Source organism: Solenopsis invicta, chromosome 3 (genome assembly GCF_016802725.1).
Source record: "Solenopsis invicta isolate M01_SB chromosome 3, UNIL_Sinv_3.0, whole genome shotgun sequence".
Taxonomy (NCBI): Eukaryota; Metazoa; Arthropoda; class Insecta; order Hymenoptera; family Formicidae; genus Solenopsis; species Solenopsis invicta.
The window spans coordinates 16,277,696-16,295,933 of record NC_052666.1 but is presented as its reverse complement, the minus strand read 5'-3'; the positions used below and the strand labels follow the sequence as shown (position 1 = coordinate 16,295,933).

Below are 18,238 nucleotides of genomic sequence, written 5' to 3'. Positions count from 1 at the left end.
TTTTATTTCATAGGCATTCCTGAGACATAATATTGTTTTTGTTAAGTTTTTATTAATATATTGATACGAAACTGTTTAAAAAATTTTTTATAAAAAAAACACTTTATTTTTAAAATGCATAAAATTATAATAAACATGTGAGAAAAATGGAGATAATGGTATCTGTAGTAGTAACGAATTCTTGATCAGTTGCATTAATCTCACTTAATGTATTTTAAAGGCTACTATAATATATGCAGTTATTTAATAAAAACATAATATTAACGTTTTAACCAATAAAACATCTGACGTTTATATTTTTTATTAAATTTATAATATAATATTTTATTGATTAAAGTGCTTATATTATGCTTTTCCATTTAAATATCTTCATTTGTAGTAGTCTTTTTAGCACTGGAACAGAGTCGGTGTCTGTCGACATTGCTCTCTCTATAACACAATAAAGACTACAAGAGGCTTCAACTTTCTATATGCTGTATGCGGCAGTTTAAAGGATTCAGCACATTGATCGATTACGCACAATTAAGTACATAAATTTAGTATATATTAAGGACAGAATATACATATATTCTATTTTTTCTATAAATTCTAATAAGTTCTGTGATTGTACGAAATCGATCAATTTCCTAATTATATATTGAAATAATAATTTACGATCTATTAAATCAAATATAATTTGACATAATAGATCGTCGTAGCGAATCAACTTCATGAGCACAACAAACAGAAATGATTGATTTGGGACACACACATCCGGCATTTGTGATAGCCACGTGAAGGAATTTATTATAGGTTTTGTATGCTATTTAAATATTAAACGATACCTATGTATATATGTAAATTACGCTTGGACACGACATCGACATAGATTTGTTGGAACATTGTTATGTTAGTGACAAAATACCGAGTAGCGTGTAAAGGTAGTAATCGGTATATAATGACTATTCTAAGGTTTCCCCCTTACGAAAGAAGTGCTAGAAACACATTTGGTCTAAACGAAGGCTCTTGACTCGGATCTTTGTCTTACATTCCTATGCTACGTCTACCTTGTTCTGCAATCTAAGCAGATCCCGATCTCCACGAAACGGAGGAGAGTCATCATCTCTATGCATACGGGAGTATAGCTTTAATGACGTGATCTTTTTTTTTCTTTTACCGTAACGTCGCGAGAACGCCAGATTTCGCAGTAACATATTTACAATCCTCAGAGACGGTTAATCGCATCGCACATGCGCTCTTTGATTCAAGACTGTTACTGCGTGAACGCGTTTTGTACACCTGCAGCTCTCACTTATATAAAAACATATGGGCAACAATATTAAATCAATGACATAATTATGAAGATAGCGGAAAATAATATCTTACACGTGTCGTGTCACGCCTGATTTTGTATTACGCGCGATATAAAATAGCGACAAGATAATAATTAGTCTCTCATTCGTTACAGTCAATCTGATGTATCCATCCGCAACTTAACAGTACCTTCTTTACAAGCCATTAATAATAAATTACTTAAATGTACGTCATATAAAACACACATATGTAAGTTTGTGTATAAATAGTTTCTACGCAGTTCTAGTATGACATAAGAAATTTAATTGTACAATTTAATTGCCAAGACCAAAAGTATCGAAAGAGATGCAAAAACAAAAAGCCTAATTCAAAAATTCATATTCTTCATCAAAGATAGGTATGCAAGATCGAAATGCAAAACATTATTGTGCGTAAGACACATTAATAATTTGTATAAGATACGATATAATGATTCCAATGATCCGCATGAACACAAATAGATGAGTTTTTCTTGCATATAAATATGTATATATATATTATGTATCTCGTGTTTTTTTATTTCCCATCCTTTCTCCAATTTCTAAATATCGTACTACAACAGACTGCCAAATTTATCATATCATGCGCAGTGTGGCCCCTCGCATAAGAGTGTAAGAGATATTTTTTTTTCTTTTTCCTGACTATCATAATTCTAGATTCGATTAAATTCGATCCTATGGTCGATCGGTCGTTCACTTTTTTTCACGCCAAAGTGACTGACATAAAAAAATATATCCAGCCACCTTCTCCATCCGGACGATTAGTTATAAAATTACATTTCTCCGTACGCGTATATAAACGTTCAGAATCTCTAAGTCACACTTTCCCTCGTAAACTTCTCCTATCATAATGTAGACTTCATCAATGTCGATAAGTTTTGTAATTCTTATCGACTACACTAATCCTTCTATGTTTTATTTTCTAATAGTTTGATGGCCACAGAAAATTATTCACTTGTAGATTTACAGGTAATGTTCTTTCCTTAACTTCAAAGGTGGACGTTTTCCATTACCCTTTTTGCAATTGTTGCATGATAGTAACATAAATCATTTTCTGGTATCTGGTATATGTTTTGTTTTGCATTTCAACAAAACCAACAAAATTCTTCATATCATAGGACTTTGCAGATGTCGCGATTATATTTACAACATTTTGTATGTCAATTAGTTAGAAATACAATATAGAACTAATAATTATAGTACATAGTTGAATCTGATTTCGTCAATAAAATTAATGGTAAAAATTCTGAAAGAGAAAGTATACTGTAGAGAATACTTTCTCTTTCGCTCTCTAAGTGAATTGTCTTTTTTGTGACTTTCATCCTTACAATATATTGTGCAATGTTCTCTTTGTATTATAATATTGTTCGTTGGGCATTAGATTTTTTCTCTTGTTAGATAATGAGATATCTGCAAACTCCTACAATATCAGTTACAATAAAGTTACAAAGTGTCATTAAATGGTCACAATGAATATAAATATATGCATTCAGATTATATACGTATGCGTATACATATACGATCAAAATTATATCATGTACGATGTATATAGGTTTTCCTGTTTACACCTGGATTTGTGCAATATATGCATGTCTAAATTTAAATATATAAATGTAGATATATTACTTATGCGTAAACGTTAATCAATTGAGCATTATGATTATTATATATACAAGTATACCCTCTACATATTTATACACGTAATATATGTACAATTGATGTATATAATTATTGAATAATATATTCAAATAAGGTACACTTTTGCGACTTAATCATAAACTCTAAAAGATGTGTAATTAATACAATGCTAATTAATAAAACATTTTTTAACGGCATAAGTATAAAGATTTATAAAAACCGATTGCGCAAAATTGTATAATTAATAAGAATAATAATAGAAAATATAAAGAACATAACAAAATTTATACCTATATCATTAATCAGATAATGGAAGCACTTTAATTTATTGGATATTTATCTCAAATTAGCTGCTTAAACAGCTAACTTACCATCATGCCATGGATGTTTGCGTGACTTTATAAATTAGAAAACAAGTTATAAATCGAGTTATAAAACAGTGTATACAAAGTATATAATAATACATCAACATTGCGCATATCAAGGCCATTTTCTAAATATCTTAGCTAAATTGCCTAAAACAATCTAAATTGTTTGTTAAAATAGAACATCTTCCTTTATACGGCGGGGGTATATAATGGATATACCCATTAAGAAAAAATATTCATCTAATCTCGGTCAATAATTTCAAAACACAATCCAGTCTTAATGTCAATAATTAAATTATTGGTTGTGCTCTTGTATAACATATTTTTTGATACGCAAGCATATAATAAGTTATCGGCAATAAGTAAGCCGATTGTCTACAATGGCAGATGAAGGAAAAAAAATTATATAAAATTCAGTATGACTGATAATAAATATGGATCACAAATATTCATAATCCTAAATATCTCAGGATCAATTCTACAGATATCCATGTGATAATGCGCTTAAATCTCGTTAAAGTCGAAAATGATGGAATTTCAAGTTTCAATTGAACTATATTGACTTTATGCACGGACATATACAGTCCTAAACAATAGCAAATACAATTCCATCATTCAACACTAGTGGTGGAAGTGGTGGAAATCCAACACTACCACATAAACACATGTTTGCACTTATTGTTTCGTATTATATATGCGTTTGCTCCGAGATATTTAGACTTTTCTAAAAAGACTCCCTCTTCTCTATATGCAATTTCTTTGTTTATTCTATAATTCTACTTTAATTACGTGTCATGAACGATTTGACCGGCGTAAGCTTGATTATTACACAACCCATATTAAATCTCTTTTATACGTACTGCGCGTGTTTTGAAAAAAGACAGCAACTTTCGTAGTTTAAAATGAGATATTCCTTCTCTTATGATCAATTAGTAGTTTAAAATGAGATATTCCTTCTCTTATGATCGCAAATGGCAGTAACGTGTAAAATGAATTCGTTATCTTGTTATAGTTACGCACGCCTACATAACCGATGGCAGTATAAGTTCCAAATAGTTATAGCGTCGTGTTCGTACTATCCTTCGTCATTTCTCGCACATATTTACATGTAAAATATGTATAATTACTTTGCGCTAAAATTTCCTATTGCACCCATCGTGTGAATGCGTTCATTCAGTTCGACGCGTCGTTGATCACCTACGCGACGGTTTATTACAACACGCTCATTAATGGCCCATTAAGTTCACACAATGGCTGTACGTACGTTACATTGCACAACTCGAGATACAGCATACATGCATTAATAGCTTCGAAGTCAATGATATTTCAGAAAACGTCAGTGAAAACCAAGTACGCGTGAATACGTATCGAGAAGATCCCCGATTTGAATATATCGTGTAAATACTTACACAAAAGGCCAAGTTATATACAAGTTTCTAACACTAGACGACCTTGTATCGGGTCTCAGAAAGCTTCCACAAAACTAGCCGGAAATAGTCCGGTACGGCCGGTACGTTGCTGCATACCTTTGTACCATCCGTCGTCACGCTTCTTTTGCACGTATATTATGTCACCCACACGAAGTTCCAACTCGAACTCGCTATTAGGTGGATACGGTACGATACAACGGAATCTATATCCCGTGCTGAAATTGAACACAGTTATTACGAAATGAACGTAATATCTTATAATTTTGTGACTGAATAGACGAAAGTTAACGACAGTTAAACTCGGAAATTTGTGGGACAAAATTATACCTACCGATCGCGCGACGATTGCTGCTTCATTTGCTTTCCCATTCCAGCGTCTAGCGAATTACTCTTGCGATGATGGTTTCCAACAGTCGAGCATACCATTGCACCGGATTCGTTGGATCTAGTTGGGAATAAAGAGCCAATTTGTATAACGAGACTATCGCTATAATATAGAGAATTGTGGTAACAACTTGTTATATGAATACAAAATATATGCAATGCTAACGAACGTTATATATCAAACGGTTCAGCATTACACAAGCATAAATAAATGAAATGTATATAAATTAAGGTATTTCGCACAGAGAATTATTAATACAGAGCTATATACGAAACACTGAATGGATTTATCACATTGAGGATTTTTCGAACATGCAAATTTGCAATCAATGTTTCTCTAACTAAATTACTATATAAAATAAAGTTTACCTTGTGTGCGAAAGAGCGTGCTCTAATTTGGTGATATATATATTAAAAAAATGTGTGTATACTGTTAATTAATGCAAAATAAAAATGATCTAAATTCTCTAAGCTTCAAAATAAAATGCATTTCTATTTCACAATAAATTGCAAAACACTAATATAAAGAAAACAAATAAACATGATAAAATTATGTAATTTTCAAATGCATATCACAATTCGACTTACAAACAAAGCGTGTCTTCACCGTAAAAATTAAGAACTGACTGCTTAAAATAAGAAGGTATTAATTTTATACAATTTATCATCGGATTATGTTAGTTTTATTATTAATTATCGTAAAATATAAACAATATCGCTTTTCTAATGTCTTTTCTAATGTTCTCGAAGAAATATACGTTTCTTCCATAGTTCATGAATAATTATAACTCATTTGCTAGCTGGTAAAACGTACACGCAAAAAGTTCCGTGAATTTAGATGCCGGTTCATGTTTAGAATTACAAACGACTAACCTCTGGATTACTGACACTGGTAAGGAGGGTCTCTCCTTGTATTTCAGTCTCTGTGAGGATGTGACGTGTCCCTGCACAGAGCCTGGACATAAGCGGTGTGGGCTGTTTGAAGCATTTAATTCCTGTGTGGGTACCACCTGTAGCAATTGACTTGGACAAGACCCCGATCTGCGATTGTCAATTTGCCCCGCCCACCCATCCCGTCCCAACATAATATTAGAGAAACATTTCAAGGCGTGCAGTTTGTGTCATGCTGCACAAAGCATGATGTATAGAAAACATTTACATTATTCGCGCGTGGAAAGAAGGGGGACTTTTTAACCACTTATCTATCTATTCTGTAAGTGTGCATAATTATTGGCAATGCAACGATCATGCAACGTTCTTAGCAAAAAAAAAAGAAAAGTAGCTTTTACTTAAACACTTAAACTAATGTTTCGACAAACATTTATACGCGCACATACAAATTATTTGACAATCTGAGAACACGGTCTTTGTAATGTACACGATAATGCATATATGTGCATATGGAAATCAGCGGGATTAGAAGGGATATATATCAAACAAAATCAATTATCAGAACGTGCAAAATTACAAGTCAATATGGTTCTTAACATGTGGATTATATTACAGATTATACACATACATACGTATCTAAAAGTGATCGCGATAATCCTAATTAGCTGTGTACTCACCGAACGTGCATCGGATTGACGGAATTACCATCGTCGAATACAGGATTATCCATCGAATATGTAGTGGGTGGAGGCGATTTAGATTTTTTAATATTGGTCAAACGTCGCATCAAGGAAACACATTTATCCTTCTTTTCTTTCGGCTGTAATTTATTAAAAAAATAAATATATCTTAGTATTATTACATTATTGAAATAATACAAACGCTTATCGAATGATACCTTTTCCGTGGTTCTAGATGCTGTCGCGGCTGCATTCGAGGAAGTGATACCACTCGCTACACGCAGAGTATTATTCGGGCTTCTGTTCATGTCGCCAGTGGAAGAAGAAGGAGCGGGGATGGTAACGCGGCTGCAATCGTTGTTAGTGCTACTTGCCGGTTGTAGCGACGATGTCACAGTAATTTGTTTACCGGGGGAAGCTAAAAAAGGACACCGCATAATTGTAGCATCAATGAAAAGTACGTATCCAACACTATATACTTGATGAAGTACGTACAAATATTTGCCGTCATCACTGCGCTATGACTGCGCCCGAGCGGAGTAGTATTCTGATCGTTGTGTCGGGGCGGACTAGTTTCTTGATTCGATCCCTGATTCGACTGAGCGGCGCCATGCCAGGACGAAGATACAGTTGTTGTGGATGGACTTATGGCGCGCGGCGGTAATTCAGGTGGCGGCAGTGTGCGAGGATTATAAGGTTGCGGCGAGGGACCCTTGCTCTTCGTGTATGTCACTGCCAAACGTGACTCGGCATTTGACGAGGCATTCGATAGTGGTGATCCTTGGTGTTGGCTCGGTGAGTTTGGAGATCCGCGACACAGCCCGCGTTGACATCTGCTATAAATATATCAGACTGTAACGTGGATGACTAATTTACAAGACAAAGATTGAAAGATAAATACGTACTTAGCAGGTGCAACGTAATTCCCAGGAAAAACTCCACACTTCTGAGTACGATTGGACGTTCCTTTGAACCATCCGTCTTGACAACGTTCCGTCACCATGTAAATTCCGCCCTTTCGTAACTCGAGTTCGTCCGCTTTTTGAGGCTTGTACGGATACAATGCTACATACGCCGCTGGTAAATGCGTCGCACCAGATGCGCTGGTAGTTTGGCCAATGGGTATACTTTGTGACGCTTGAGCGAGAACGAGATCGCTGCTACCACTTCGTCTATGACGAAGATTGTGATCTGTGCAACTACCGCTCGTCTAGAATAGAAAGAAATTTGTTTAAATTTACCATAAATTTCACGAAAAGAAAAAAAAAGAGATGTTAAAGTATACAAAAATGACAGAGCATTATGCATTGATTATATGTAGCTATCCACACAAAAATTATTAGAAAAAAATGTTTCCTTACTTGTAAAGAGGTAAATGATTCATTGCCTCCGCTATTATTGGCGTTATTAGGGGTATTGTCTACCGGAGGACTAAGTATTTCAGCACTATGTCTATGATGGGGATGTGCATGATGACCTGTATTGACAGCAGTAAAACTATGACGTTTAACGCTATGTCTGTTGCCGACCGCGGGTGGCGACGTCGCGGGACTGCCAGGGCTGCTCGGAGCAGTACTGGAACTGCTGGACGTGGTCGAACTGTTAGGGGTATTTGGTGTAGTAGTCGTGGAGCTGCCACCAGATGATACGTTCGAGACAGAATCAGATACCTATAATATAACAATGCAATATCAAAACATGTCTTTTGAAACATATCTTATGTTCAGTTGAGCATTAATCAATTAATTTATCTATTGACTAAATAATTTCTAAAATAATTTCTTGACTAAAAAGATAAATATAATTATGATTAAAGTAATCAATTAATAAAAATTATCATTAGTTAAAATTAAATTAATTAAAATTGTCAAATATTTTAGTGTATTTATTTAAATTTTTACTTAAATAATTGATTAAAAATGAAATAAGTATAATCACAATTAATTTAATGAATTATTGAAATAAATCAAACAATATTGATTAAAAAAAATTAATTATCAAGATTTATTTCAAGGCCAAAAATTTTAATTATTTATTATAATCAAAAATTGATTTTTTTAGTAATTATTAATTAAAAAACCCCGCAGAATCCTTATGGAAAATGGCTTTCGACGGAATTTTCTGAAACTGTGCTATATGATAGTTCTTGATGTGTAGATCAAAAGTGTCAATGGGCACAAGATCTGAAAAATTATAGTTTTTGAGTTACAGCCGTTCAAAGTTGGCGATTTTGCAGTATAAGGCTGCAGTAGTGATCACATAAAATGGTTTTTGAGAAAGATACAATTCAAACATATTTTTATGACACATAATAAGTGAACATTAATATAAGATTCATCAACATAACGAAATGTAAACATAAATATACATGTAACATATAAATAAACATATATATATATATTATACATATAATTGTAAAAAGTTTATAAATATGTACGTATGTAAGTAGGAAAATATATACAAGCATAATTATGTATGTACAAAGCTTTATATACCACTTTATGTGATCACTACTGTAGCCTTATACTGCAAAATCGCCAACTTTGAACGATTGTAACTCAAAAACTATAATTTTTCAGATCTTGTGCCCATTGACACTTTTGATCTACACATCAAGAACTATCATATAGCACAGTTTCAGAAAATTCCGTCGAAAGCCATTTTCCATAAGAATTCTGCAGAGTCTTTTAATTAAATTTTTCCCAACATTGCTTAATTGAACTGTACAGATGTTTGATTAAAAATATGTACCTGTACCAGTTGTGGTCGAGACTGACTTGTTGTTTGCACATTACGTGAGTGATCAGTTGGTATCAACGGTGTAGTTTCTTCGTTTGTTGGAGTTGGCGGAGCTACTCTTGACGGTCCCGGTTGTACGCTAATTAAAAGATCAATTAATATATACATTTACTTTAAAAAATACAATTATATTAATTGACTGTTTTACTTACTTGGTTGAAAGTTTCATCAAAGCTCTGGCAACACTGTTCAGCTCGACAAAAGCTAATGGAAAGATACCAATTCTGTCCAAGAGTTTACCTTCTGCCCAATTTTCATCAACTCTTCTGATAACGCTGATAACTTCCCCCTACAAATACGTTCATAGATAGATATATACACTCGACAGTAAAATTAAAGGATCACTTATTTTGACTCTGAAAAATTAGTGTAGTTCAAGAGAGTGTAACTTTGTCAAAAATAATCATAAAAAAATGTTCAAAAAAGTATTTTAAAGCTTGAAATCTCTATTTTTGAGATTGATAAGTCATTAAACGATTTACAGATTGTTTACGAAGTTACGCAGATTTAAATGGGGCTGTGTCAAATCATAAAATTTTTTATGAACTTTGCAAAGCTCCATGGCGTCAAATAAAAATTGCACGTAAATGTAGTTTACAGTAATCGAAAACGTGAATCTTTACCTTTAATTTGCGTACTTGTTGAGCTTTGTACGATTTTTATTCACTGAGTTATTCAATATTGAAACAAAAAAGGCCATTTTTGCTTCAGTGTTGCATAACTCAGTAAAAAAAAATCATATAACGCTCAATAAGTACGCAAATTAAAGGTAACGATTCACGCTTTCGAATACTGTAAGCCGCATTTGCGCGCAATTTTTTTTCACGTTGTGGAGCTTTGGAAAGTTTGTAAAAAATTTTGAGATTTGACGCATCCCCATTTGAATCCACATAACTTCGTAAATAATGTGTAAATCTTTTAATGACTTATCAATCTCAAAACTAGAGATTTCAAGCTTTAACATGCTTTTGTTAACATTTTTTTTTACGATTATTTTTGACAAAGTTACACTCTCTAGAATTATGCTAATTTTTTGGAGTCAGAAATAGGTAACCCTTTAATTTTGCTGCTGAGTGTATATATACAAATGTGGCGCAAATGGTAAAATGAAAGAGAAAGATAATACATAAAATTACCTTATTAAAAGTTAGACAACCATCCTCGTCATCATTTGTCATCCTAAAATCGTATAGCGCTTTACATTGAGGTACATGCGGTGTCAAAGGCGTCATCACCTGGAAATTGCAATAAAGCAAATTACAATTCATTCAAATTTATAAGAAATAAAATAGTATTATACTTAAATACTTCAATACTTAAAATTTGTGTTATACCTGAACGTAAGACAGAGGAAAGACACCATGATTATTGCCACACTCCCCAAAGTACCAATTGTTGTCAATCTTCTTCCGAAGGATGACTATATCACCCTTCTTAAAGCTCAAATCGCTATAAAAACGAACAATAACATTCACATAGTAGACTAAGAATATGTAAAGATAAATTAAGAATGTACAGCTTGCAAATATTGATACGTACCCTGGCACCTTGGAGACATAATCATAGATCGCCCTTCCATACGCCTGATTGTGTAGATGCACCTGCTTGGCAGCGGCATTAGAATGTCGCACTGCTGGTTCCGAGGCGATAGCAGGCGCGAGGTTGCCGGTGACGATGGCGGGTGCCGGAGCGACCTGATGACCGCCAAACAGTCGTTGGGGCACGGCGGTACCGCCTGTCGAGGTGGATCTCGACGACAGCAACGCGGCCGACTTGATTTGGTTCTTCGGCGCGGCGTTGCGCATTCCCTCGAGGATGCGCATCAGCAGCACGTTTGGCGGCAGGTCATCCACTTTGGCGTCCACGAGGACGCGGCATTCTGGGCAGCGTAGTTCGCGATGAGTGCTAACGATCTCCTCCAGGCACTTCTTGCAGAACGTGTGCTGGCACGGCAGCACCTTGCTAGATGTGTCGAGCCGCTCCAGACATACCGAGCACTCCAACAAGTCATTCAGCATGCACTCGTCCATCGTAAAGAGGTGGCTTTCAAGGCTAATCCGTCCACGCGCCAGCCGATCGGTCGGTCCTTCGCTCGTACCACCTACCGTCCGGACGTTCCTCGTCGTCGCTGGCTGTGATTGCACCGCTTGCACTTGCTCTATCGAAACGTACTCCCTCCTTCATCTAACCCTCCCAATTGTTCTCTCTCACTCTCTCTTTCTTGTTCCTTCTTTCTCGCTATTCCCCGCCCGTCCGTTCAGTCTGACAGTCTGTCTCTCTCAAACACCCGCGATTTGTGCTGTCCCGCGCAGTCCCGCGCGGAGAAAAACTGACGGTTTGTCGCAGTTTGTCGGGCTGCAGTTCCGGCACCGTAACGTTACCACCGAGCGCAGGAATTCAATTCGTTTTTATTCGTTCGTTCTCCCTCCTCCTGTTCTTTTTTTCTCCTCCTTTCTCACTCTCTCTCTCTTTATCCGCCCTTCGCGCTCGTTCGAGGGAAGGTGTGTGAGCCGCCCCGTCCCCCGGAATACGCACGCTCGTCGCCTATTCGCTCGGTCAATCGACGGTTTGATTAACGACGTCTCGGCTGTCGTACGGCGGCGGCACGGCCTCGGCGCGCATCGCGGCCACGGCATCGATCAATCGCGTGCCTCGTCGATTCCGTTCGCGGTGGGTTCATTGGGTTCATGCACCCGCAACACCGCCGTCATCATCGTCCACGCCGATGAACCCTTGACGGCGACGTTACCGCGACGTTACCCGATCGTTGACTCCAGCAGACTTCAGTGACTCCACCATCCGCGGCGTTTCCGCTTCTCTCTCTCCCTTTCTCTCTCGCTCCCTCTCCTTCGCGCGTTTTTAAAAAGTCATTCGCCCTGCACGCAGGCCGGTGTGTACGCGCCCTAGCTGTCACACAAACGCCGTACATGCGGCAATTTCAGCGCATTCTCTTTCTTAATGTCATACTCGCGTGCGTCATGACCATCGTTTACAAAAATTCAAAACTAAAGTTTTATCGATTAGATTACTATATTAATTATTGAGTAAACAACAAAATTATCTTTAATCTTGCGTATTTAATCTCTCGTTCATACGTCGACGTTCAGACTCATTCCGAGTCGATTTGCTAAAAATATACGATAATGCCAATTGAATGATTTATCGGTCAAGATGTTTACGTTATAATTTTTGTAATTAAATAACTTCATGTATGTATATAATACAGAGTTCACTAATATAGTGTATTTGTCAGGAAAAAGGAAGATGAAAAGTACATACATAACCATTTCTGTCAGGTCTGTTCTTCGTAGTTGCATCACGTACGTTGTACTTTCTGCACTTAAAATAAAACACAATTATAGACCCGTATTCAGGATATAAATATATTATAAAAATATCTTTATCATTCATCAGATGTAAAACAAGGACTAACGAGCACGTTTTCAGAACGTACACACATTTGGGGCAGAAAAAAGGGAAGAAGAGATGAAAAGTGCAAAAAGTTCAACTTGAAGAACAAGCCGCTATGTTCAATGCTTAATACGGGGAATTATCCAAACACGAACACACCCGCTCTCGTATGTGAACTCACACGGTCACACCTCACATCCGTGCACATCCGTGACTCCGAGATCGGTTATGCATCAACAATCAACAATCTGTTCCAGATGAAAGGGAGTGGGATCTTTTCCGTTGTAGTGCAGCTGGTGGGAAAGTCAATAGCGTACGTACACTAGTGTAGCTCGGGGAGGTAAAAGAGATAAGAGTTGGATAAGAATACGCGCCTGACAAAAAGTGCGTGACTCAGGCTCGGAGTCAGAGAGTGCCTTCTCCGTCGGGTCTTTTCTTTCACGCGTCACGCAAAACGACGTTGCCGTCTGTGGACCAGTTATCAAAAGCGTCGTGTTTACTTCTTTCCAGTAGGTCATGATTGAAATTCCTCTAGAAAGGAATCAGTAATAAAATCATGATCGTTCTCGGCGTCGATTCGACTCTCCTTGAACATTGGAGCACTGGTATTGTGTTAGAGCCTCTGTTACGAATGAAAGAGTTATCCTAGTTGGCTGTTAAGTGTGGTTAAGCTGCTCTTGATCTCATAACCAATCGCAGTTGGCTGATACTCGTCAATTGATAAAGTAATCAACGCATTTTTTGTAACACTTAACCTAGATGTTATCATAGAAACAGATAAGAATTAGTGGACTTTGTTTCAGAGCAATTAAAAGTGGCAATGGTTTTAAAGACACTTGGAACAGACTTACAAGTTTATTAAGAAGTTAAAATAATTAAACAATAGAACTAGAAGTTTAAGTTGAAAACGCTTTGAAAACTATTGTATATTAAAAAAATGTAACTCTGCTGTGTTACAGAAAATCTTGGAATGTTAGAAATTTCTGTTAGAAATTTTGCTTTACTTGTTGAGTGTGCATAGTTTATTTACATAGAAAGAATGCTCATAAAGTTGTAAAGACTAAGGATCTTCTAATATATTTTGATTATGAAATAGCTCAGATGGCATTATAGTTTTGGATATGCCGCCAAGATGCATCGATCAGGACAAATATAAAGATTATAGCTGACCAATTTGTTATACCTTGCTTAATAATATGGGTAAGTATAATACACAATACAATTTTTACTAGTTTTCTAACTAATTATAATACTAAAATTATTCTTTTACAATTACCTAGTGATGGCAGGAAACGAAAATGTGCCAGGAGCCTTGGCAGATGATTCGTTATCTACAAGACTACAATGGCTACGTCAACGCAGAGAAGCTTTGCAAGAGAAGCTTGTCCAAAAAAACAATGAGTTAAAAAATCTATGTGTGGAAGAGGCGGAAATAACAGGAATTTTACCACCGGAAATACCTCTGGAGCCTGGTGAAAGTCCACCAACTTTTCATAGAAAAGTGGACACTTTTTTTACATATCCGCAAAAATTGATTAACAAGCTGAAGACAACTGATGTTGTAAGATAAAGATTTTTAACTAATATAACAAGTAACAATATAACAATCTAATATATTAGATTGAAGTCACATCACATTTATATGTACAGGAGGAATCAGAATTAGAGTTGGAAAGGCAAGTACAATTAGAGATTGTGGAAACTGCATTGGGTATTGTTAATAACCCTACGGAAAGTAAGGCTACGCGACGCAAGCATAGGCTCGCTTATCAGCAAAGTCAACGAAGATTACAAGAGCTGGAGACAAAACTGAATTTTATTAGGCAGACGCGTGGTAAGGTACAGCGGCCAACGCAATTGCCAGTGCATGGAGGAAATTACAATACGCACCCACATTCACATGTTAACGTGAAACATAGGACAAAGAAACCACGGCCACCGTTAGATAGTACAGGTATTACATGTATATGTGTATGTTTGTGAGAGGAAGAAAAGTTAATTATAACTTTTTAAAATAATTTTACAAATTAAAACTTCAATTTATAACAGAATTCATAATTGTATACAACAGGAAATGAGATAACATCTCCGAAGTCTATTGGAAGAGGTATACTTCATGAGCCTGGTATTAGTTTAAGCCCTTTGGCATCTGAAGACAAGTCAAATACTTATGCTGGACATGGATATGAGGAGCAGTTGACTGTACCAAACGTTTGCAATCCTCATAGTGGCACTTATCCCAGTGTAAGCCCCATCGAACAACCGAGCATTAAGATTGTAGAACACGATCATAATGATAATCACAATATTTACATTTTACCCGAACAATTTCGCGCGCGTACATATTCCCATGGGAGCGGCGGATCTCGTGGCCATTATCAGGATACCGAGAGAATGCATCGACCTTATGTACCAAACACCTACACCGAAGACGAGCGTCAAATGCGCTACCGTCAATTTCAGCATCTACAGAAGCAACAGCAATTGCAGGACCAGATGCAGCAGACCCACAGGCTACAGTACACAGACTCTTTTGAATCCTACAAGCATCTAGATAACGCGGATACCATACGGAGAAGCGGTTCAGGAACCTACGACAGGGATTTTCGCGCGTCTCATTACTTACCCATGGATTATCAGGCATACTATAAGAATAGTGCTCAATCTCAGCAAATTTTACAGAGACGAGATCGCGACTTGTTATTACCGTCCTGTGTGAAGAATACCTCGCGACACAGCGGCAGCAGTGCGTCAATTGAGGCGCAATTAGCTCCCGGCTATTGGATTCGCCACAACGACGATATTCATTGGGTGAGCATGGATGAGCCTGACAGATTTGGTAGTTTAGATCGCAGACGTCGGAATGCTCAACACAATAATGGGGTTGGTGGCGCGAATCTGGATATGCAATCACGTTACCGCACTGTCGCTGTCGCGTGTAATAAAAATTTGTCGAGTAGCAACGTCACTGCATCATCTCATCAGCATCACTCCGTTCACTTGTTGCCATTGTCCGAACAACAAACACCGACGAACAATAAGATGCTACTGCGCACACAATCATTGGGAAGCGTGGAGACTTGGCAATCAAATCACTTGCACGATTTGCATGACGGTAAAGATGCAGCGGAATACGTCAACAACAATCGTAAAAGTCGTCAGAAGGAATGGTACGAAACGTCATTAGATGCGGGAGCAAGTGCGGACTTAGATCATAATCTGATTGCCGCGCGAAAGAACGTGCATTATCAATCGAGTCCCCCACTTGCTCGTATCAAATCTACCATTAATGAGAATGCGAGAAATAATCAGACAACTGATGGACAGCCGCCGCCGATGAGTCCAGTGAATCGTCATAAGAGAGATAAGCTTGAGGAGCGACAGCACGTAGTACAGCAGTCTCATCCTCGTTACGATCAACCTATGATGAAGTCGAAGGTGTTGGAGATACCAGCTGAATCAAAACCATCCCTAGACGTCTGCGACAATGCGGTACAGCCCTTAGGCTCGCCGCAGAACTGCACAGTTGTGCAACCGGGAAAGTATCAGCCATATAGAGAAGTGACAAAGCCTTTTGAAATGTCGGACTTTTACAAGTATTCGACGAAGTTCCGTAAGAGGAACGAAGTTGCCGCGCAGTCTCAGGTTGGAAGCGCAGATTCGCCACTTCAGGAAAACCGTCCCGCAGAAACGAATACCACTGATTTATCCAGAGATCCTAATTCTTACAACTTTGGACAAAACGGTAATGTTACCGCCAGCCCAGTACAAAGAAGACTTTATCAGCCGGTACAGCGCATGACTTGTCAACCTTATCTTTCGTCGTTGAGATAATTGTCTGCATAATGTAAGGTTTATTACTGTCATATTAATCACACAAATGGTCTGCAGAATCATTCGTAGGATAGGCTGGTCCTATCGATAAATATTTTTTGTTCTTTAATCAATCAATTCACTAATTGCAGCATATAAGCAGAGTGTCCCACATTTTAATGCTTCTTCTCTCATAATTTTTGATTCTGAAATTGGTCAAAGATTGTATTATAATATTGGCGTGATGGCAATAAGATCTGTGTGAATATACATACATATATATGCCGAAGAGACCTAATGACACAATTCTGTGTTCATATATCTTTCGTTTCTCTTTTGAGACTCGATCGTTTATTAATATCAATCTTGACATATCTCTATTATATAATATACATATAGGAATTCTTATTTTAAGAAATTTCAGTATCTGAATTACGTATGTACGAGATATGTTCGAAAAAATGAAGAAAGGTAAGAAATGGTAAGAATCGTACAATTCTGATCTCGATTAACATTAACTGATTAATATTGGGACCTGAATAGTGCCTTTTATTAATAGAAGTATCAAGTGGATAATAAAGTTACGTTATAATATTGTATTTTGAAATATACTTTAACATAAATTAATCATTTTACTGAAAATTGTTCTCCACTTATTAACTTCTAATATAACTGTTCATAATTGCGTTCAGTGATGGATTATGTATCTATTTTTCTATAAGTGATATATATGAACGATATGTTTTGGATACATCATCAGATTGACAAGATAATGTTGATCATTAAATGCAGTTTTTTCTCGTTCATTAAATAATTTTGAAAGTTTGCAGTTCTGTTATACGCAGATTCTATTTATATAGTTTTAAATTCTATCACGAGTCTATCTCTTATGACTGAACATAAAATATGAAAATATGCATTTTTATATTGTTTGATATTGTAATATTCAACACTTCTCTATAAGAAATAATGAAATTTGCGTTCTTAATCCTAGAACAATAATACTGACATATATAAATGATAATATTTTTATATATAATTGTTCATATTTGCGCGTATATTATTGTATACTCCGCTCGGCGTATAATATTGAAAAATAAATCTCATTAGAGATTTTGTTTACCACAATGTGTTCGCCGGGAAGCTTAATGTTAAACATATGCTTGATTCATAGGCAAGATTCACACATTAGTTGCTAGAGCTTGTTCTTGTATGTATCATAATTTTTATTCGAATTCTTTGGCTATAAAAATATATGCTGCTACTGTATATAGTGTGCGTTACCTGAAATGATTTAGATTTATTTGATCCACATGTTGGAAACGCTTTAGCATCACAGACGTAGAAGATAACGGCCTTATGTCTCAGCTGTGATTAATTATGCGTTGCGCATTGTATGCTATTTTTAAGAAATCTTTTTGTATTACTTTATACGATCAGTCTTATGTTAATAAAGACGCTAATTGAATTATATCACCATGTATATGTAGTAA

The 18,238-nt window shown here is 36.4% G+C and overlaps 2 protein-coding genes across 10 annotated transcripts; one reads left to right on the top strand and one right to left on the bottom strand.

Annotated features, from left to right (window-relative positions):
- Nucleotides 1-752: 752 nt before the first annotated feature.
- On the bottom strand, nt 753-12,483 carry LOC105197986 (E3 ubiquitin-protein ligase SH3RF3). 3 transcript variants are annotated; one of them, XM_026141195.2, is made up of 13 exons: nt 11,061-12,483; nt 10,856-10,970; nt 10,658-10,756; nt 9,674-9,810; nt 9,474-9,600; nt 8,084-8,392; nt 7,628-7,932; nt 7,218-7,558; nt 6,941-7,140; nt 6,720-6,862; nt 6,025-6,192; nt 5,099-5,212; nt 753-4,982 (listed from the first exon to the last, which is right to left on the bottom strand). In XM_026141195.2, the coding sequence occupies exons 1-13, from the start codon at nt 11,549-11,551 to the stop codon at nt 4,802-4,804; spliced, it is 2,730 nt and encodes a 909-aa protein (XP_025996980.1). In that variant the 5' UTR covers nt 11,552-12,483; the 3' UTR covers nt 753-4,801. The 3 variants fall into 3 exon arrangements, with proteins under 3 accessions (XP_025996980.1, XP_025996981.1, XP_025996982.1); XM_026141196.2 differs by having other exon boundaries at nt 7,218-7,555; XM_026141197.2 differs by lacking the exon at nt 6,025-6,192.
- Nucleotides 12,484-12,616: 133 nt separating this feature from the next.
- LOC105197987 lies at nt 12,617-18,218 on the top strand. 7 transcript variants are annotated; one of them, XM_011164609.3, is made up of 6 exons: nt 12,972-13,099; nt 13,190-13,245; nt 14,029-14,132; nt 14,213-14,493; nt 14,583-14,886; nt 15,004-18,218. In XM_011164609.3, the coding sequence occupies exons 3-6, from the start codon at nt 14,129-14,131 to the stop codon at nt 16,764-16,766; spliced, it is 2,352 nt and encodes a 783-aa protein (XP_011162911.1). In that variant the 5' UTR covers nt 12,972-13,099; nt 13,190-13,245; nt 14,029-14,128; the 3' UTR covers nt 16,767-18,218. The 7 variants fall into 7 exon arrangements, with proteins under 7 accessions (XP_039303624.1, XP_039303625.1, XP_011162911.1 ...); XM_039447690.1 differs by adding an exon at nt 12,617-12,841 and having other exon boundaries at nt 12,936-14,132; XM_039447691.1 differs by adding an exon at nt 12,704-12,841 and having other exon boundaries at nt 12,969-14,132.
- Nucleotides 18,219-18,238: the final 20 nt, after the last annotated feature.